We start from the raw sequence: 21,480 nt of genomic DNA, 5'->3' as shown, positions 1-21,480 counted from the left end.
TATTTGAACCTGCACGGTGATTGAGAGGACATTTTGATTGGGTACAGACCCGTTAATGGTAATCTAAGGCTTTGTTAGTCACATGACAATCTTTAAAGATAAAATACACACTTGTGTGAAAAACAGGAAAATCATCATAAAACACACAGATAAAAGATTATAAACACATTTCCTTAATTGTTTTAAGCCTCTTCTGAGATCTCTCTACAATCTAACATGAATAAGACTTAAAGAGGACAAAACTGTGCTTTGGTTTTCTATAGATAGATGTACAAGTTGATTAAACTTCATCGTTTTACGTGGAATACAAGTCAAAACGTATGGTGACTTATGCTTCTGCTAAAAACAATGAAGGTTGACTCTGGAGGGGTTGAGGGAAGTAAAAAAAAAAAAAGGATATATTCAAGTGCACATGTGGTTTAAATGACCTAATAGACCGCTGGGTCTGCCGTTTCAATCCCATCAACGTGTGGCTCAACGCTGCTTCTTAGAGACACAGTTAGAGCTGCTTCTCTTTGAAAAACAGAGGAGAGTAAGGTAACACAACGCTAATTGGAGCTACACCCTCAAGATCACCCTGCTTTAGAGTCGACAGACTTAATCCTGACCTATTAAAACAAAACTAGTCCATTAAAAGAGGTATGACAAACTTTAGAAAAACTTAACTATCAAACTAATTAATTTGGTGAAAAAAACTTCTACAACTATTTTTGAAAGAGAAAATAAAATTAAAAACCCTAAAGATTAAAATATAAAAACATTCAAAATGGAGATTCTCAAAACCAAACAATACAAAAAAAAAAAAGAGCCATACAAAAATTCTACTTTCGGTAAACAAATAACACTGCTGAGATAACACTCTGGTTTTTAGCTGTATGGCCTTGATGGCACGAGACTAAATGAGAAATAAAAAGCTAGCCTGGCTGTGCTTTCACGGTACACAGGTGTGTTGGTTTTACCCAGAACATTCATATGTCCAAAACCCTCATTTCAACATCTAGTTTCACTAGTAGCCGTAAAACACAATACTGTACACACCTAATGCATTTGGCAGAGAAAAAAAAGCTAATTCTGTTAGCGATATTGTGCCTTTCAGATTTCCATCAAATTCAAGGTGCATATCTGCGTTTCTCCTGTAAACTATGAAATATGGCTATCGATTCAAAAAATAAAATAAAGAAAAAAATTAAACTCTTGGTCTACTGACATACCAGCACTTGATGTTATCTCATAACAACGCTCTTGCATGCAGAAATGATAGTGAGTTGGACAGACTGAGTGCTGTGATTTCATCAGACATAGAGGTATCATGTGAGCGTTTCCCACCGACCCTGGCACTGTGTTGTCCTCTCCTCTCTTGGCTGCACGTTGAATTTGACAGCAAATTCTCCTGGATATTGATATGTGGGAAGATGGCACGGATCACGTGTTGTGCCCTTGATGTTTACACATGTGACGAGGCCGTTGCTGTGGACAGGCTAAGAGATGGCAAACCCTCTTTGTCCCATTGCTTGACATTCTGAAGGTTACGTACATAAAGGCTTTAACTCTTTTGGCTTGGACGGTGCCAGCACACATTCATTTGATCTGCAAAAGATGAGAAATTAGTTTTAGAAACCCGGATTTGGACGTCCAACACGATGAAATCGCTTTTTCTGCCATGAGTCGCTCACACACACACGGAACGAACTGAAAAAGAAACTCACTGTTCTCGAGAGGAACTACATTTGAGTCAAGTACTTGTGACTCAGATGATCTGCAGATATTATTGGAATCTGAGGGGCAGAAAACAGAGATCAAATGAAGCACTCCAAATCGGAAGCACACAAAATGGCTGCCGGCCTCCAAAAAAAAACAAACAAAAAAACAAATCAAGATCAGCAGAATTTAACCACATTCTCTCACATTAAGACAAGTTCTTTGCTGCAAAGAGACAACAATGAGAAGATGGAACAAGCTTTGGCTATAGTCTGTTGGTTTAAGCATGGCACATGGACAGACAGACAAGAATCAGCACACATTAGTGGGTAGCAGGGAGGGGACGGTTTAAAGGAAGGGAAAGATAAGGGGGTGAACAGGAAACTGTCGTTAGGTGGCTTCCCCATGCAAATCTAAGTGCTCCATGTTGTTGACCTGCACAGCTCAATAAACTCCAGAAAACTAATTCAGCATGACAAAGATGCTAATTTATCCTAAGTAATTTTCCTTTTTTAAAAATAAATAAAAGCTTACAAATCAAAATTTTATTATTTTATTCCTTTTCTGACATGAATAATGGGTACATCCAGCTTTTAAACACAAAGAACATGGTAAAGCTTTGCTTTATGAGCTGGAAGCAGCTGCAAAAAAATAAATAAAGAAAAAACAAGTCAGCCAAGCACAGGAGGGCAAAGATAGTGACTATTGCTTAAGCTGTGCAAATGGCTCTAAAAATATAAAAAATTTAAATCAAAACCAAAAAACAGCTACCTCATACATACCAATTGCATGTATTCGTTGGTAGTCAACTTTGATAAGGAAGAGTCCTCAAAACGGGAAAGGACAAAAATCAAGTTACAATGAGGACACACATTTATATTTGATACACATCAGGAAGGGCTGAAATAAAAACCCGGATATGTCGGAAAAACAAGACTCTTTGCAGTGTTGTTAAGGCATGTTGGACTCTAGTGTAGGCCAACAAGAGGGAGTACTGCTAACCCAACCCTCGTAAGACACAAGCATTCCAACTCTTGTCAATGTGCACGGAAAGACAGAAATGAAGGAGGCGCAAGGCGATAGACAGATAGATAGATAGATGATAGATAGATGATAGAGAGATAGATGATAGAGAGATAGATAGATGATAGAGAGATAGATGATAGAGAGATAGATAGATGATAGAGAGATAGATAGATAGACAGATAGATAGATGATAGATAGACAGATAGATAGATGATAGAGAGATAGATGATAGATAGATAGATAGATAGATAGATAGATAGATAGATAGATAGATAGATAGATAGATAGATAGATGATAGAGAGATAGATAGATAGATAGATAGATAGATAGATAGATAGATAGATAGATAGATAGATAGATAGATAGATGATAGATAGATAGATAGATAGATAGATAGATAGATAGATAGATAGATAGATAGATAGATGATAGAGAGATAGATGATAGATAGATAGATCGATAGATAGATAGATGATAGATAGATGATAGATAGATGATACTGTAGATAGATAGATAGATAGATGATAGATAGATGATAGATAGATAGATAGATAGATAGATAGATAGATAGATAGATAGATAGATAGATAGATAGAGTGAGGTGGGAGAGGTGCAAACCTGATTGGTGGAGGCAGTTGCGAAGGGAACGCTTGTGGCAGATGTGGTGGCTGCAGACACAGTGGCTGGAGTACCACCGTGCATCATGGGAACTTTTTTTGGAGGGAAAATCATGTAAGCATAAATACACAAGGGAGCAGAGGAGCCAAAAACACATGGGGGTGGGGGGTAGGGGGCAGGTTAGGAAGGAGGAAACTGAAAAGGGATTCAACTGAACTATTTCCCTTGTCTTTCCTCTGCAGATGCTAAATTGAGTTTTGGGTTTGATGCGGCGGCGTGGCTGAAAGCTGATGAATGACATCACTTTACATTTTTTGGTAAAACAGAGACGGAAACCATCTTTTAAAGGTTCCCTAAACAAATGGCAAAGAGCAGAACGTGTTATGGATGGCAGAGAAGACTAAGAGGGAGGTGTACTTGAATCCCCTTGTTTTATTTTCATTTGAAAGGATTTTAAAAGGGTATCTGGTTAGCTCAGCCAAAACATGTTCAGAACAGGCAATGAGAACAGGAGTATTCAAGCAGCACTAAGTAAGATTAACAGTAAATCAACATTAATGATAGAAATGATTAACAAAATTAAAGTAACATTTTGTGCCTTCCTGAAACTAAAACAGTGATTTTGATCTGACCCAAAACACAATAAGTGTGAGTGAACAGATTGCTTTTGATGATCAGTGACTCACAGACATGAGGTTACAAAGAACTAAAGAAGGAAAGCTGGAACCTACCAACGCTGGCTGCAGGTGTCATGCACAAAATTGAGCCTGCCCATCATGCAGTGCAACAGGAAGTGGATTGGGTAGGGAAGAGAAATCAAAACAGCCCATCACAAGATTCGTTAGGGTGAAGGGGGAGATAACGTGGGGGGAAAAAAAGGTTAATATTATTTGGACACAGAAATCAGTGACTGGAGAATGCCAAGTGGTGAACTCATCAAAGAGAAATGTGTCTCAACTGAGACTTCTGGTGCAATGCTTATTAATTCACTAAGAGTATTTAACATCATGTATAAAGTCAAGTGGCGTAAACATGTGCACAAACCCGATTCTATACCCTGATGTTTGTTAAGAAAAGAAAACAGAAGATTTCCCAGCTCCACCGATTCAAGCCAAAGCCCCCAAACCTTCTATTCTTCTACAGCCTTACCTCTTGCTTCCTACGTAGGTTTACAGACTAGGAGGTAGATACTATATAGACTTGTATTAAGCCAGATAGTAGAAAGAAGGAGATTGAAACCCCTCCCTAATTCCTTGATGCCATGCAATGCCATACAAAGCAAAATATGCACATTTCTGAACCATTTCTTTGACTGAAATACACGTCATTTCATCCCTACGTTGGACTAATGTGTTTATTCCTCCTGTCTAAGACAAAACAGTTCATAACAAAAGTGTGCTCATCTGCAATCTAGCACTACGCCAAACCCCAACCAAGCAAGAAGCCAGGTTAGACCGATCCAGCTGTTCACTGCCCTGGAAGCCATACCTGATGGGAAGAAAGCAGGCTGCTGCTGAAACTGCATGCTGGCCAGGGCTTGTTGGTACTGGAGCATGCCGGTGTTAAACACGGCAGTGGCCCCATTGGCCTTCTCCAGGGCTGCCCGCTTTGGGAGGGGAGCCATGACACTAGGAGTGATGCCCTGCCCGTCCAGACGGAAGGGAGGTCATGAAAGGCCGGACAGGAGGAAGAGAAGAAAGAGGTGTGTGGAGCAGAGAGAGGGTGTGTTAGAGAGGCAAAATCAGGAAAGAAAAAACAAAAACAGGTACATACGTTAGAGGACATCAGAGATACAGAGTGACAATATCTTTGTGTGTACAACAATAACAATATCATATCATATCATCAGTAGCAAGCAAGCAGCAGTCTGACACAAGTACTACACAAGCAGGAGCATGATGCCTACTGGAGCTATGTGCTGACAGGCATTTATGTATTAATTACATAAGCTTATTAATTCTGTACACTGACTAATAAGCAAGCGTTAACTATTAAAACAATAAGGCAGCTAACGAGGTGGAACAGGTAATAATAAGCACAGAGAAAGGGAGGCTGCACTGCTAGCTCCATGATAAACTGTGTAAGCCGTGTTTAAGTGATGGTTCACTCTCTAAAACAAAATCAAAAATGGTTTAAGGCCAAGAAATATGAAAAACTACTTGTTTTTAACGGTGGACTTGATCTTGGCTTTAGGCCATTCTTGAGTACCGGTTACAAGACATGGATGTGAGTGAACGATCATTTGAACTGTGATAAACTGTTAAGGTGGGATCATTCCTGTGTGGTTATAAAGGCTTGTCCTCTTAGCCCCACCCACATCCATTACAACATGCACTGACACAGACATGCACACATTTGATCAAGCAGCTCCACCACGCTCACATTTAGACACCAGACTGAAGCCATGCCACCCTCACAGAAGCTCTACTTCCCTAGCGCTCGCTAACTACAGTTAAAAAGGCTGCGGGTGATGAGCTGATTGTGGCTCCCGTGACTGAATTTGCGTTAAAAGATGAGGTGAAAAGGCCACAATCAGTCTATCACGAGCAGCGCGGACAGATCAGCAGGAGGAAAAGACACACACGACACTTAAGACTCACGCAAACAGCTAGGTATCTTTGGTTAAAACACTTCTGTGCAACAAAGCCACATGCATGCCAAGCTAAAAGGTGAAAGGTCATAGTACCAGGTCAAAGGTTGCGTCGAGGGGTCGCTTCAGTGATTTGACAGCCGACTGAGTCTTAATTAGCAGGCAGCGAGCACATGATGGCAATGGGCCAATGGGGTTCAAGCGCATTAACATAAACCAGCAAGCAGAGGTGCATCATGGGGGCAGCAGTGCAGTTTGGGTATAGGTGAGAAAAAACAAAACAAATAAAAAAACAAATCATTGGAATGCAATATACAAGGGGATAACAGGACTAAGGCATGCACAGTGTGGAAACTAGCTCCACTCAAACGATAAAAACTACCAATTATTTCTAAACAAGAAGGAATTAAATACAATCAGAAAAATAGTTACTTTAAGTGAGTCTCGGCAAACGGACAGGAAACAAGTACAGGAGTACACTTCTCAAGTTTCTGCTTCACTGTGCATATTATAGTCAGATTTACATCAAGAACCCCCACCCCACCCCACAGCAATCAACACGACCGGCGTGCCTAATGTTCAGTGGTGGCGTTACAGCAGGACAAGCCTGAAAGCGCCGCAAATTGTTCCCATTAATGTCAAGAGGAAGAGAAGTTATGGATAGGAAGAACAGAAACAATGGAGTCATAAATAAAGCAACAACAACAGAGAGAGAGGAAGAAAAAGCTACTCGACCCTCTGCTTGTGGTTTCAGTAAAGGGACTAAACAGTGTTTGCAGAATTAGGAAGGAGAACACAGTAATAACCAGCGTTACAGAGTATTATTGTTTTATGCTACTTCATGCCATCTGAAACTGAGCAGCTTGGACTCAAACCAACATGCAGACAATTTGGATTTGACCCGACAAAAGCAGAACTACAAACGTCACAATCCGAACATGAACGTGAGTTTGAGACAAACAGCTTTAGGTGGTTTCGTCTAATCTGAATTAAAACGGTAACAACCTGTGGTGCTGGTTTTAAACGGGTGCTCACCATGGCTGCGGCTGCTGTGGCCTGGTTCACCTGATGCTGCGTGGCCTTGATTTTGGCCTGCAGGTGTGCTGGAGGGTGGAAGTACTTGCACTTTTCCCTGGAGCAGCGACCCTTGATGAAGTCCATGCATACGGTGACGGTGTTGTCGTTGGTGTCGATCATGGTGCTGTCTGCAGGGTGGGCGAAGCGACACTCGCCCTCCCCTCGAGCACAGTTTCCTCTCTGATACTCCCGACACACCTGGAACAGGTAAAGGAAGGACAATCCGAACTCAGGATGGGATCAAGTCGGCTTCATCCGGAGAGTCCAAGCTTTTACATTAGTCGTAACGATGAGCGTAAAAATCCCTTTACTCAAGTGTACTATTGACTGCTTTAAGATTTAAAAGTAAACAAGCAACGTAATAAAACTAAACTCCAAAATCTTCTAAAATCTAAACAAATTTACTACAAAAACTGATTTAAGAGGGGATTACGATGCACGAAAAGACAAAAATAAAAGGGAGAAAGAAATGGCTAAAGATAGATTTTCCAAAAAGGGAAGTTTGAAATGAACATTTTAATCTTCCTGTTTAACAAGAATCAGTTTCAGAGTTCTCTAGTCCAGCAGTGGTAAAACCTTTGCACTTTAACACAACTAATATTTTATTTTGTCCTTAAACCGAACAACCGAGGTATCACCAAGTAGCTCAGATCCTCAGGAAGTCTGCATAAAAGACAGCAGGGGGCAGCACCTTCCTTTAAATTAGAAGGAAGTGGAGAGGTTTCTGTTTACTTGAAATATTGTTGATTTTATTTACTGCAGTAAAAAATAGGTGTCTTTTTGAAGCCTTCTTTTATTTTCTGAAGGCTGATTAAAGTTCTTGGTTACCTAAAAAAATGTCGGCAGTTCTTTTTCGTTGTTACTGCTCAAACATTCAGGAATGTTCTGACTCACTTCTGCTGAATGTCTCACGGGCCTCTGAACTGTTTTGTCTGCTGAAGCAAGACTCAGTAGAAATACCCCCCAAAAAACAAACAAACAAACAAACAAACAAAAATAACAACAACAACAAACAGATATTTGATTGCGTCAATTATCAATAAACTCCTACTTGATGCGAGTCAAATATAGATTATTGCAATTTAATTCTTATTCCAATTTCATTTCCAAAACTGTTTTTATATAAATGCACTAAAATAACTATAGTCCCGTGCTTATCGCTGTACTTATTGTCTTCTTTATGCAAACACACTATTCCAAAGTAAAAAAAATACAACTGGAAGCAAAAATTTTCTGAATACAAGCCCCTACAATATTTTCTTCATAAAAGCATTATTGAATCAACACAGTTAGTGTGTTACCTCAAGTCTGTCTGTTCTCAACAGTTTTTGGGCTGCAGCAGCATTGGGAACTTGGCTGACGGTGGGGCTGGAGGCCATGAGGACGGTGGTGCTGGGCAGGATCTCTGGAGGCATCAGGCTTGGAGACATGGGGCTCAGGTAGGGATTAAAGGCTGCAGCTGCAGCAGCTGCTGCTGCACTGGCATTAGTGGCCAGGCCTGGTGTCACTGGGAATATGGGCTAGAGCAGGAAGTAAAAAGGAGAGCACAATAGGTCAGATGAGTGCTATGATATGTGAGAAAATTGAAAGACTTAAATGCGTAGGACTCGTTTAATCAATGCATTTGCAGCGGTCTCTGGTAGGAATGAATGCCTTGCAAGCCGTGCTCAGGTCAAAAAAGCCCAGAAGCACCTGGATCAGCATGGGCGATTCTGCTGCGGCAGAGAGCGGCACAACACGGCAGGGCCTGGTCTTATTTCCTGATATTTGGACATCTTGCCTCTGATTGGACAATGGAAACGCAACTCTGCCACAGACTCAATTTGCTCTGCAACATCTCCATAAATAAACAAGGCTGGAGGAGCTTCTGCCATGTGGTTGAGTTGCTAATGCTAACTGTTAGCTTCTGCTAGCCGAGACGTTCTCTGCTGTTTCCTGGGTGCCAAAACAACAACAGCCTTGCATGTCGCAAGCCAAGATGAGTCCATGTGACAGTGTGATATAGATCTGTCAGGCTTTTCAAATCCTAGAGTTTCTATTTTCTATCAGAACATGCAGGAGTTAGATGTAGGAGACTATTTTCATGTTCAGCCTGCATGAAAATCTCTAAAAGAAGAAAATATACCAAGGGAACGAGCTTTGTCGCCCTTAACTATGTGGTCTCACCATGGTGTTCATATTTGTGTGTCCTCTCACCATAGGGGGTAGCTGTGTGCCAGGCATCATGGCATTGGCGAGCTGCATCTGCTGGGCCAGCATGGCCATGTTCTTCTGCTGGATCAGGTTGTTCCGGCCGTTGATCTCTAGCTGGGTCTTTAGGTGGGGAGGAGGGTGCAGGTACTTGCAGTTCTCCCTAGAACAACGACCCTGAGAGGAAAAATAAAGGAAGTGACATATTTTATTATTATCAACAGAAGTATAAAGTTCCCGAGGAAGTATCCCAGGTACGAATTTAACTGATTTTATAGAAACAAGGTGGTGTTTATTTTTTTTTTTACTTTAGGCTTCTCTAGTCTCTATATTCACCAATCTTTGAATAAATATCATGGACTTTGATGCACTTAAAAGCTGCTGCGAGTCAGAATTATAACAAACCGTTTAAATGTAACACTCTAAAGCAAAAAAAGGTGTAAATGGTTGGGCGAATGTTCTGAATTACACCGTTTCCCAGTGGAAGCTTGGTAACTTATGTGTACGCAGTGTCAGGCGGTCTAATTTACATTAGGTCAAGGCTCAGTCTATCACTAATTGTTAACAGCTTGCTGTTTCAGTCAGCCTCAGTTGGGACATGTGTGTGTCTGTGCACCAGCCCCATGGGAAGGGGGATCCTGATTGATACGGTTGTGCTTTCTTCTAGATTTGAAGTTTAGCATGTCTAAGTGAGACTAAAAATAATGTACGCTCATACGTATGATCAGTCTATATTACATCAGGAGTCATCCAGAGGTCACACATCAAAACCTCAGAGAAATTATTTGAAACAGAGATCCATTTCTGCTGCCTTCTGCAAATATAATTTTATACTTTCAGTTTAGAGAGTTGTGCCGCCAGACGGTTTGACACATTTAAATTGGAGAGGCCAGCTAAAGAGCGTGCTGATCGGGGTCGCGGTCACGTACAGTCTGATATAAACATGCAACACAAACATGAAAATACACACAAAAATTTCCACAACACAAGAAAGGTGTGTGTTTACTTTCAGCAGAGTGGCACAGCTGATCCAACAGCGGCGTCTGTGCTTTCCCTCGCTGACAGAGCTGACCTCACTGACCTCACTGGGATTTATCTCTCTACTGTGACACGACCGTATTCCACCCGTTAGTATCCTTTACTTTCACTGACACTGAAGCACCAGACAGGTGGCCGCAAAAGAGGAAGAAATTAGAACCAGGGAGGGGGGCGTTACTCAGGCCACACAGGAACATTTGTGAGATATTTTGTTTTGTTCACTCGTCTCCATCTCAGGTTGTTGCTGGGCTATTTTTGAAGATATTGCAGATCGTGCAGCTAATAGCAGGCTAACATCATCTCAGAATACTAATTCATGTTGCAAAACCCTACAGGCAGTCTCAGGGATTATTTTCTGCACGGCTTGAATAATAAAATGCATCACAATGAAATAAAATATAGAAATGAAATGGTTAATTAAGATAGTAACAAAATAATAAAAATGTTACAATTTCATGTTTTATAGAAAACAGAATACATGAAACAAACCATGTTTACATTTTATTTAGTTGACTGTCATTTCCTCATAGACTAAATAAAATAGTTGCAATAATCTTGCATTTGCAATCTTTAAAAGAAAAGAAAGAAAACGATCTTTTATATAGCGCCTCTCAAGATAAAATACAAGAGGTGCTTCACAAGAACAAAAATACAAAAAAATAAATACGACTTTTTTAAAATCATTACAATTTCATAGAAATGAGAAAAAAATGTAATTTAAAATGTAATGAAAGAGAAAATAAATAAGAAAAAAGTATCCTGTAAGAGGATCCTGGGAAAGGCAGAATTGGTAGAAAAAGCAGAATGAGGTGAGGGTGGTAAAAGCTAACCTGAACAGGTGAGTTTTCAGCTGCTTTTTAAAGGAGACCACTGAGTCCACTGATCTCAGGCTCAGGGGGAGAGAGTCTGGGAGCCACAGCAGCAAATGATCTGTCACCTTTGGTCTTTAGCCTGGTGCGCTGCACATCCAGTAGGCTTTGATCACTTTTGAGTCCATTTATGACATTTTATTTAAATTCACTAATGTTTATAAAAATGAGAGATGCACTGATGGCTGCTATGAAATCTTGCACAGATCTGAACTGCTGTAGCACAATTTTTGCACAATTTAGATATTTTTCCTCGAACAGCTATAATTATCAGAATCCTTGTTTAAATTTAGCAATTTTTTGAATGACCTAAAATTTTGTTGCTGAAAGTAAAAACTAAACACTTCCACATGAAAGATCTGTTATTACCACAAGTGGTGGTGCATTTATGGACCAAAGAAGGGGCAGGACAAAAATCTGATTTTGACTTTCTTAAAGATCGATGACAGATTTACATCTAAAAATAAAACTGAACATAATTTTTTCTTACTTTCTTTATATGACTAAATGTGCTTTCATGTTAAAACTGGATGTGTGTGTGTGAAATAAGAAAGACATGCAGTAAATACATTTTAATGTTTAATTTATAAAGAACTTGCAACACAAGAAAACTAAAGCAACCTTCAGAAAATGTCTGTCTTCATGCTGCAGTGTTGGACGCTTGTGTAAAAGGGGAGGAAAATAAAAGTTAAAAGCAGGTCAACTGCAGCAGTCCAGAAAGTGACAGCGTTAATTAGTAAGGGGTGAAAAGTGTGTGTGTGTGTTTGCAGAGGCCGGGGCTGGCTGTAAAGTCATAAAAGCTCATGTTGCTTTTACCCCATCTGACCCCAGCCACTGGCAGAGAGGACTAACCACTGCAGTTGTGCATAAAAGATCTGCACCTGGAGGTAAATTATTTAATGCAAATGCCCATAACAAGCAGTGGCGGCCATTTTGAATAAAAATACTAAAAAGTCAGATCCATGAGGTGGAAGCGTCAGCCTACACAAGGAGAACTAAATGACAGCAAGAGTCATGAGGACTCTGTAGCAAGAGGGAGGCTGCGTCAGGGAAATTTTAGAAGTTGCAGTAAAAGAAGAAGAAGCGCTAAATGGAAGCTGTCGAATGCAGGGAGGTTAGAAAGAAGCAGAGACGCGGGGCAGAGAAGACAGGAAGTCGTCGCCCCGTTGCATCATATCTGTGCCTGCTGCGACATAGGTGGCCTTGAGGAGAAGCTACAGATGGTGTCCACAGCAACCAAACAGCCAGCCACAGCTCTGTGACGGCTGGAATCTGCCTGAAACCCAGCAGACAGAGACAGCCAGCAGAAAAAAAATTTCTACATGCCCTGCAGCTATAATTAGTTCAAGTGCATCTGTATCTGAACGCCACCTCAATTTGTCCCATGTCCAAACGGTTTTATGTCACTGATGTTAATTAAAAAGATTATTGTTATTGGAGACAAATTCATCTTTAATACTTCTCATCTCTAACCAGCTTTTATGACTTCGATTCGATGCCAGACTGAATAGGGAATATTATCTCACAATACTGGCAATATTAAAATAAAATTTAGCAAATAAAATGTTCATGAGCTGGCTCGCTGGAAGCCTCAGAGCACAGGGAGAAAAATGGTGATAATAAAATGATGAAGAATCACTAAACAGTGTTGATGCCAAAATGTTATTTTGTTTGCAAAATCTACACATCAAAGTATAAGATACACACTTAGATATTTCCAATATCGGAACAATTAAAATTTTATAGGGAGTCTAAGTCACGCCCATCTACTTCTGGACCACAGGTCCCCGGAAAAATGAGAGAAAGGATGCAAGTCAATGGGGCTATAAACGCTAATCCCGTTTGTTATGTGCCATGGATTTCACATATGATGTCTGCGAATTTTAGAGACTCATTCTGATGCCAAGAAAGCAATAATTTTCAAATGGGGCAAAAGTTATTTTAGGTTTTGTGTAAATGTCCAGGACTACAAATGTGAATCACCAAATTCATGTAATTGAACCAGATGTGGAAAAAAAGTGGGAAAAAATGGCTGTAAGTTCAGCAAATTTCGAAACCTTCCTTCAGGAGGAAAGAACCTCGATAAATCTTGCCATGTGGGAAGTAGCAGCTAAGCTAGGGGAGAGAAGAAGCAGTGATGGTGTCATATACACGCAGTGTGCGATTTGTGAAAGAGGCAGATGGGGGGTGGGGGGGGTGGGGGGGGGGCTAAACTTTTTCGCTTCATAATGTTGAAAATTACAACATACTTTTGTATGCTGATTGAAGGGTGTTTTGTACATAGTTTTCCCCTTTTGAAACTGACAGAGAAAAAAAAAACATAAAAAAGGAGTTATGTTGACATCTTTTTTATCTTTGCGCTCATGCAAAAACAACACACAGTGGCCTGCTATGAATATGCAACGTACACTTTTAAGAAGGTTTATGCACAAAATCTCTGATATATAAACACTTTACCATAGAAGACAGGAGGAGGTTTAGAGGGAGGCTTATTGAAGACAAAATTATAGTAATCAAAGCCCATATGAGCTCTGGGATGATGGAAAACGTTCCAATTCACCTGTGTTTTTTATTTTTTCACAAATCTGGGGAGATATTTCTTCTTTTATTTATTCTGTGGGCGATGGTGGCACAGGAGTTAATTGCTTGCCCCGTAATCGGACGGTTGCAGGTTCGAGCCCCGCTCAGTCGGTCGCTGTCGTTGTGTCCTTGGGCAAGACACTTAACCCACGTTGCCTGCTGGTGGTGTTCGGAGGGACCAGTGGCACCAGTGCTCGGCAAACTCTCCTCTGTCAGTGCGCCCCAGGGCAGCTGTGGCTACATTGTAGCTCATCCCCACCAGTGTGTGAATGTGTGTGTGAATGGGTGAATGACTGGTTGTGTTGTAAAGCACCTTGGGGGGTTCCAGGGCTCTAGAAGGTGCTATATCAAATACAGGTCATTTACCATTTACCGTTCTAACTTAACAGAAAGCCCTGGACCCTTCACTCATTAAAATGAAAGGCTTTCAAACATCTGGAGGCCTACGATTATTTTTGTTTCAAGGGGGAATGTGGGGCCCTCTCCACTGCAAAATGACTATTATTGGGGTCATTTAGATTTAAAATTTAGTAGGCACAAATTAAATTAGCCTCTTTCAGCAATGGAAGAGGCCTTTTGCAAACACATCTCCTTTTTCTTAATTTGAGGTCATCTGATGGTGTGTTACTTCTGAGCTGAGCTGATGTTACTCAGGTGTTCTTGTGCTATAGCACAACCTGAGCCTCAGGTTGAGAAGCTTCACTCAGCAGAAGCAGCTGTAACCAGAAACCCATCAGAGCAGATGTGGCAGCGGGAGCGTGCGCAACAGCAGGTGAAGTGCATCGATAATCAGACATTTTCCTCCTCTAACATATACCGGTAGCAGACGCAGTGGAGGCGTCTTTTTCTACATGAACTAAGTTGAACATGTGGATCGAGGAGTGTCCGAGGGACTGAATAAAGTGGTTGGAGACATCTGCTGGTGTGGAGTGTTTGTGTATGTATGACTGCATGGCTAAGGCTTCCTAATGCACAAAATGAGCCTGTTCGGGAGGGGCGGGACAGCAGGGCTGGGGGGACTGAGGATGGTTGGTAGTTACTTTGAGACGAGCAGAGAGGAGACGTATACCTCATTTCCATCAACCGGTTTGGCATGGAATGGGAAGGATCGACAACCTGATCAAGGGGCTTTTTTTGCTCACTTCTGAAATTTCTGGAGCGCTAATGTCACAGCAACAACACAGTCCGCTGATTGGTTGACAGAAATACGTCACTACTTGCAACAAGCAAAACAAACGGGGTTCCGTTGTTTGTATTTTCATTAGCTGAATGTGAAAAAATGACAGCCTCTAGCAGCAAGTTTTGGTCACCTTCAGAGTTCCATACATTTCTCACCAACATCGTAAGAGTCCACAGGAGGAGCTAGACGGATTGCGTATGAAAGGTTTTTCTCAGCGGATGGCAGACGAAGGATCAGATGAAGAATTAAAGCCCAATGTAGTTAATGGTTAAGAACAGAAACAGCCGGAGTGGATTTTTTGGGAGAAATACACGGAGTTGCTACGACGCTCTCGATGCCATTTATAGCTGAGGCAGCGAGGCAGGCCTTTGGACTTACATGACCCCAAGATGGCAGCCCCCTGTCTGCATGTCAGAAAATAAACAAAATGGAGACAGAGCTGAAAAAGCAAGAAATGCCTCTACTTTTTTTGTGGAAGAGGTGTCGCCGCCACCATCATTCGAGAGGGTAATGGAAACAGTGGGCCCATCGATCCTTAAGGTACCGTTTTATTTGTCTGGCATGCAGACAGGGCAGGGGGCTGCATCTGAACACATCTTGAGGTCATGCGAGCGGAGAACGCACTTTGATTGACCACTAGAATATTTCGGCTCAGCCGGCGGCTCACATAGTGCGCACACGGTGAGTTTTTACCCCCCCCACCCCCCACCCCCCTCCCCCCGTGAGGGGAAAAATATCTAACCGGTCAGATGTTCACCTCAGCATCTCGAGAGGTGGAAAACTCTGAAAATCAGGCGCACACAGCGAGGTATCTGCTGAGCATACGATCATTTGAGGCAGTTTGCTCTTGTGTGCGGCAGGCTTTAGAGACTGCACTCTGGAGTCACATTGGAGGATGTGGTAAGCTTTTGTTTTTGTCTTTATCTCTGTAGACCATTTATTGCAGCACAGAAATACGGAATAGTTGCACAACTTGTAAAATGGTGCATGGCGGTTCGTTTAACCCTGCCTGCCGATGCGATGACCAAAACTGCAATCGAAACGCTCACCTGAACATTCCAGACCAATACCGGAACACACCGGTGCAAAAATAACCAGACCCGACTGTATCAGACCAGGAGATGGTAAAGAGCTATCAGGCTCCCCATAGCACTTTTTAAACATACTTTTCAAATAAAAAATAGTGTTCTTTTTTTTATTTATTTTGTTTTGCTTTGTGTTTTTGTTGCAGCAGGGTCAATCTAGGTCAGGTTCATATTAATAGTAAAAGTTTGTTTTATTTTTTTGTCCTGCTGGGATCAAACCAGCCAAAGTCCCAGCCAAACTGGGAACAATAATCCCGCTGGCTACTGGGCAGGCTGCTTGATTATACACTGTAATAACATGTCCCACCCTGATCACACTTTCTTATAACTGTCTCACATCCAAACACACACACGCACAGCAACGCACGCACGCAGTTTTTTGTGACCGTGTGGAGTTTAAACCATGGTTTAAACAAACAACAAACCAGTGTGTAAAGAATGCTGGGTGTGGCTAAAGCCCATCCTTTTGAGGAGCTGAAGCATGCAGAGATGTTTAAAAGCACGTGATCTTATGTGTGACACTAAGAGTGAGAAAAACACAAGAAATATGTTTAAACTTTTTCTTCTGCAGCCCGAAACTTTTTTTGGTTTTGAATCATCTGACCTCTAAATGATGCAAGATTCCAAACTAAAGAAATTGTTCTACTTCTTCAAAGCAGCAGCAACAAAGTTCCAGTCTCCAAAAGATGCTTTGCACCATTTTTTCCACTTGAATTGAAATCCATCGTTTGCTTAGATGGCATCATTAATACATTTATAAATAGCCTATTTTATTAATGGCATGCAGCTCAAAGCGGATATTGAAATGTTAGAATTTTTAAACCTTAATAAGCAAAGAATTATGTCAAAATACTTTAAAAAGACCTGTTTTTGATATAGCACTTTCTGGGGTTCCACAACCCCCCAAGGCACTTTTACAACACGGATAGTCATTCATCGATTGATGCACACATTCACACGCTGGTGGTGGTGAGCTACATTGTAGCCACAGCAGCCCTGGAGCACACTGACAGAGGACACTGGTCCTTCCGACCACCACCGGCAGGCTAGGCAGGTAAAATGTCTTGCCCTAGGACAAAATGTCTGTGACAGATGGGGCTTGAACTTGCAACCCTCTAGTTATAGGGCGGGCACTTCACTTCCACCATTGTATTAGTTTAATACTAAGAATTATCTTGACCAGAGCGGTTTGACAAGCAGTGATGATGATGATGATGATGATGATAATAATAATAATAATAACAATAATAATAATAATAATAATAACAATTTTAAAAACATTTGATGTTTTCTGTTTATTATCTGCAGACCCAAAGAGATCAAAATGTACTAATTTCACTCTTTAGCATCATGTGTCTCTTATCTGTCTTGTGATGATCACCGACCATTAAATTAGAATTATTATTGTGCTTTGAAATCTTCTAATCCGAACAAAATTTATGGCAGCGCTGAACAGTAGATCTTTAAAAGTTTTCAAAAGCAGTCTAAAATACATTTACATTCTTCTTCACGAGTCTCCTGTGCTGGGGTGTGATGTTATTCAGCTGTGCTGGGGTTTGGGGTGTGAAGCTACGCTGTTCTCTTCTGTCTAAACATACGGAGATGAAAGCCCTTTCTCCTCAAACACACACACACACACACACACACACACACACACACACACACACACACACACACACACACACACGCACGCACGCACGCACGCAAACACACACACACACACACACACACACACACACACACACACACACACACACACGAGTCAAAGAACCTTTGTTCTGCTGGAGAAGGATGGAGACTCAAGGGAACCGGCCCAGTGGTTGGTCTTTTGCTCTACTGTGGGGTCTGATATGAGACAGAATATGAAAATATCAAACAAACCTTTAGGCATCTTATTCATATGTAGCCTGTCCAAAAATGTGAGGCTGAAACACCCAAAAAGTAGTGTGATACTAGTAAGAAAAAAAAAAATCAACAATTACAAAGCTTTCGTCGTCACAGGTTATGAAGAGAGTGCCGGAGATGTGATGGGAGTGTTTCTTAGTGAGGTGGCTTCTGTTTCTTTATCAGGCCATAAACACGAAGCAGCCATGCCCTTGTGATTATGTCTGTATCAGCCTGCTGGGCCTAAACACACACACGCTGATCCACGCTGTTGCTTTAGTGGTCAGAGAGTTGATGTTACCACATGTAGTGGGGCCTGCAGAGATATGGAGGGGCGAGGGAGTGTTACTCTATGATAATAGTTGCAATAAGTCTCTAGTGACGCATTATCGCCCTCACTAAAACAGCAGGACGATGGACTGGACCAGCTTCAGGACCACACAGGAGTGTGATTGGGCTAGACTGATGAGGTGTTAAACTTTTAAATTCTAAATTGTAGTGTTTTGATGTTTTTTAAGCAATATCGTGCAAACTGCAGCTTTTACAGTCAAATGTGAATTCAGCTGTAAGGACACACATCTGTAAAGCAATAAGTTATTCACACTTGAGAGTGTTGGTTCTCAGAAATGCACTAGGTCAGATGTCACGTACACAGGAGTTCTGGATCCAAACTTAGACCTCTCTGTTTATCTCCTGACATGCCCCCCCCCCCCCCCCTCCCCGCCGTCTTTTGCCATCTCTTCTCACACAAACACACTTTCATCTGATGCTTCTGCACCAGTGAGTGTGGTTATATGTGCTATGGCAATCATCAAGCTAAAACCTTAACCAGAATCAGAGCCTTTATCCTAGTTTACATGTTCATTAAAAGCAGAATTGCTTGGGCGATGGCGGCTCAGGGGTTAAGAGTTCGCCTGTAATCAGTTGGTTGCAGGTTTCAAACCCAGGCTCTCGCAGTCATGTGAGTTGTTGCAAAAGATATTTCACCCTCCCTGCGAGGGGGTGGGAGGGACCGGTGGCGCCTTTGCTCGGCAACCTGGCCTACGTCTGTGTGAGCCAGGGCAGCTGTGGCTACGTTGTAGCTCATCATCATCAGCGTGTAAATGTTTATGTTTATTTATTTGGCAGGCGCTTTTATCCAAAGCGACTTACAATTTATAACCTATGGGGCATGTTGTGATCTGTGGGGGAAACCGGAGTACCCGGAGGAAACCCACGCATGCATGGGGAGAACACGCAACTCCACGCAGAAAGGCTGCAGCCGAGTTTCGAACCTGCAACCTTCGTGCTGCGAGGAAACAGTGCTAACCACTGCGCCACCATGCAGCCGATGTTTGTGTAAATGTTTGCGTAGAATCAAGCACTTTGAAGTCGTGGTAGGTGGTGACATATACCACCACACATAAATAGTAAAGAACTGCTGGTGAGAGAGAAGCAGGTGAACTAAAAGCAGGAACTGACAACAACAGCGCTGTATATTTGGTGCATACTGTGCAGTTTGATGGGTTGATTCAAACCAGCCTAAAAATTTCAGGTGCGTCCCACCGCGTCGCTAAATATAGGATCAGTTTCTACTTTTGCCACGAGCCGCTTCTGGGACACATCAATTTCTGCAGTTAACATTGGGCTAGACAGGGAATCACACATCGTTTCAGTGTAAAACGTCCAGTAATTTTCAAAATTCCAGCGATGCAATTTCAATGCTATGTAGATTACATCAACACATGTGACCTGATGGCTTATTTACTCCCAGCATCTTTCGAGAAATGCAAGGGTGTTCTTCGTGGCTTTAATCCTTGTGGGGAGGGGCACAACATTATATACAACAACAAACAGTGACATCAAACGTGAGCTCCTTCTTGTGTGGATGGCATAAACAAACTGCAACCTTTGTATTCTCGAGGGATTTTGTGATCTCGCGAGTCCGGTGAGGAGGATGGTGGAGAAGCACTCTGCAGCTAGACTCGACCGGTGTGGACTGGCACACAGCAAATCACACGAGTAAGCGCCGATGCCTCTAGTGTGAAGTTGGGGTTAGAAGACCACTTCTGTGGTTTCGTCACTTTCTGCAGGGGGATTGCCCAGGCCGGTCACAACTCGACTGACCTGGAACGTCGCTCACATGCGGAGCATTTTTTTGTTTTTAGAAATTTGGTTTTCCAACAGCATTATCTGGTCCCTTAGCCTGATTAGGAGTAGGCCAATTCGGTTTGACTTCAGCCAGACTAAGCCCAGATCTATAATCTGGTTTCCCCTCTTTACTCTGCACTCCTCTTGTGAGGGCTAACCAGGTTAGTGCTTCATTAATTGCAATAACAGGTATTGATCTGCGCAGCAGCATTTTAGGAAAACCCAAAATGAGCAGGAGGAACCACCTGATACACTTTACATCCTCATCTCTGCAGCACACTTTGCAATGGGATTTAAAAAGAAGAGTCAATGTGCTGAAAACCCAAATGCCCAGAAGGCAGCTAAGTGTCAACAATGACTCAGATATTGTTTATTCTTTTACAAGTCATCTTCTAGTTTTAAGTTGTTTGATAATACAAATCTCTCTATACTTTTTAAAACATGGATATGCACCTTTTTTTGGGGGGGGGTGGAGGGTGGTGGAGAAACAGAAACAGGTCAGAGAGAAAAGGTGAAAAGTGTAGTAGGCCATCTTTTCATCTCGTTATTGTTGGTTCAAAGGAGCAGATTCACAATGCAGTTTAACAAACTCTAAAAGCCATCTCCTCTATCAGACATCTTCCGATCTTTGATCCCAACTTTCTGCCCTCCCCTCTGCCACCCATCAGCATTTCTGCAAGGCACCTTTCTTTGCAGAGTTGTGCGACACCAGGACTCATGACTAATTTAGTTTGCAGCAATAACAGATTTAATCTGGTGTGCATTCTGCTAATCTCATCTCACAGACTGGTAATCCTATCCGCAGCTCTAATCTTACTGTCAGCCATCCTAATCCTGTTTCTACGTGTGATTATCTCCTTTGGGCTTGGCAGCAGTGCAAGGACGATGCCTTCAAATCCTTTTTCCTCCTCGTTCTGCCACATAGTTTAGGCTCATTTTTTCTCTCAAGAATTTTTCTTGAGAAAATTATTGTCATTGTTATTGACTTCATGCTATAAGTTATTGAATAAAAACAAATTTTTTTCTTAAATAAAATACAAAAAGAAAAGAAAATTATAATTAAAAAAGTTTAATTAAAGCCATTTGAATCCCAACTTTTATTTAGGGCGCATTTTTTTATTTCACCAAGCTATTTAGGATTAATATGACTTCACAAACAATAAAATAAAACATTGACTTTAAACACTTAAAAAAATAAAAAAATTATTGATTTGTAAATAAATAAGCAAATAAAAAAAGAATAAAATGAGTCTCTTTGCATAATAACATGTCTAAAATAAAGAATGTGAAATTAATTAATCATATTTATATATGTTTTTCTTGTGATAACAATCAGAAGTCTGATGACTACATTTTTCATTCAACAAAGTTCATCAAAGCCTTTTAAGATTCTATACATTTTAAAATTAGCTTTCAAAAAAGCCACAGCGTAGCGTCTGGAATAAACTTAAAAATATCTTCGCTTCTGCTAAGAGAAAAGGGGGCAGAAGAAAAAGACTGATGAGCCCAACAGC

General features: G+C 41.4%; 1 protein-coding gene across 15 annotated transcripts in view; it reads right to left on the bottom strand.

Moving 5' to 3' along the window:
• Positions 1 to 1,516: 1,516 nt before the first annotated feature.
• The window catches only part of LOC107384033 (muscleblind-like protein 1), a 38,281-nt gene continuing 18,317 nt past the window's right edge, over positions 1,517 to 21,480 (bottom strand). For 3 of the 15 annotated variants that reach the window (XM_070541710.1, XM_054739877.2, XM_070541698.1), the window contains exons 2-11: positions 9,207 to 9,377; positions 8,312 to 8,530; positions 6,969 to 7,208; positions 6,030 to 6,083; positions 4,832 to 4,985; positions 4,075 to 4,110; positions 3,344 to 3,435; positions 2,481 to 2,525; positions 1,707 to 1,775; positions 1,517 to 1,587 (exon numbers count right to left, since the gene is read on the bottom strand). In XM_070541710.1, the coding sequence (XP_070397811.1) occupies positions 1,722 to 1,775; positions 2,481 to 2,525; positions 3,344 to 3,435; positions 4,075 to 4,110; positions 4,832 to 4,985; positions 6,030 to 6,083; positions 6,969 to 7,208; positions 8,312 to 8,530; positions 9,207 to 9,275 (963 nt within the window). In that variant the 5' untranslated portion in view covers positions 9,276 to 9,377 and the 3' untranslated portion in view covers positions 1,517 to 1,587; positions 1,707 to 1,721. The remainder of the gene's footprint in view (positions 1,588 to 1,706; positions 1,776 to 2,480; positions 2,526 to 3,343; positions 3,436 to 4,074; positions 4,111 to 4,831; positions 4,986 to 6,029; positions 6,084 to 6,968; positions 7,209 to 8,311; positions 8,531 to 9,206; positions 9,378 to 21,480) is intronic. The other 12 variants (XM_070541699.1, XM_070541701.1, XM_070541700.1 and 9 more) reach the window with 12 other exon arrangements.

The sequence above is a fragment of the Nothobranchius furzeri genome, chromosome 11, assembly GCF_043380555.1.
Source record: "Nothobranchius furzeri strain GRZ-AD chromosome 11, NfurGRZ-RIMD1, whole genome shotgun sequence".
Taxonomy (NCBI): Eukaryota; Metazoa; Chordata; class Actinopteri; order Cyprinodontiformes; family Nothobranchiidae; genus Nothobranchius; species Nothobranchius furzeri.
The sequence above is the reverse complement of the archived record's forward strand: the minus strand, read 5'-3'. Positions and strand labels throughout refer to the sequence as shown.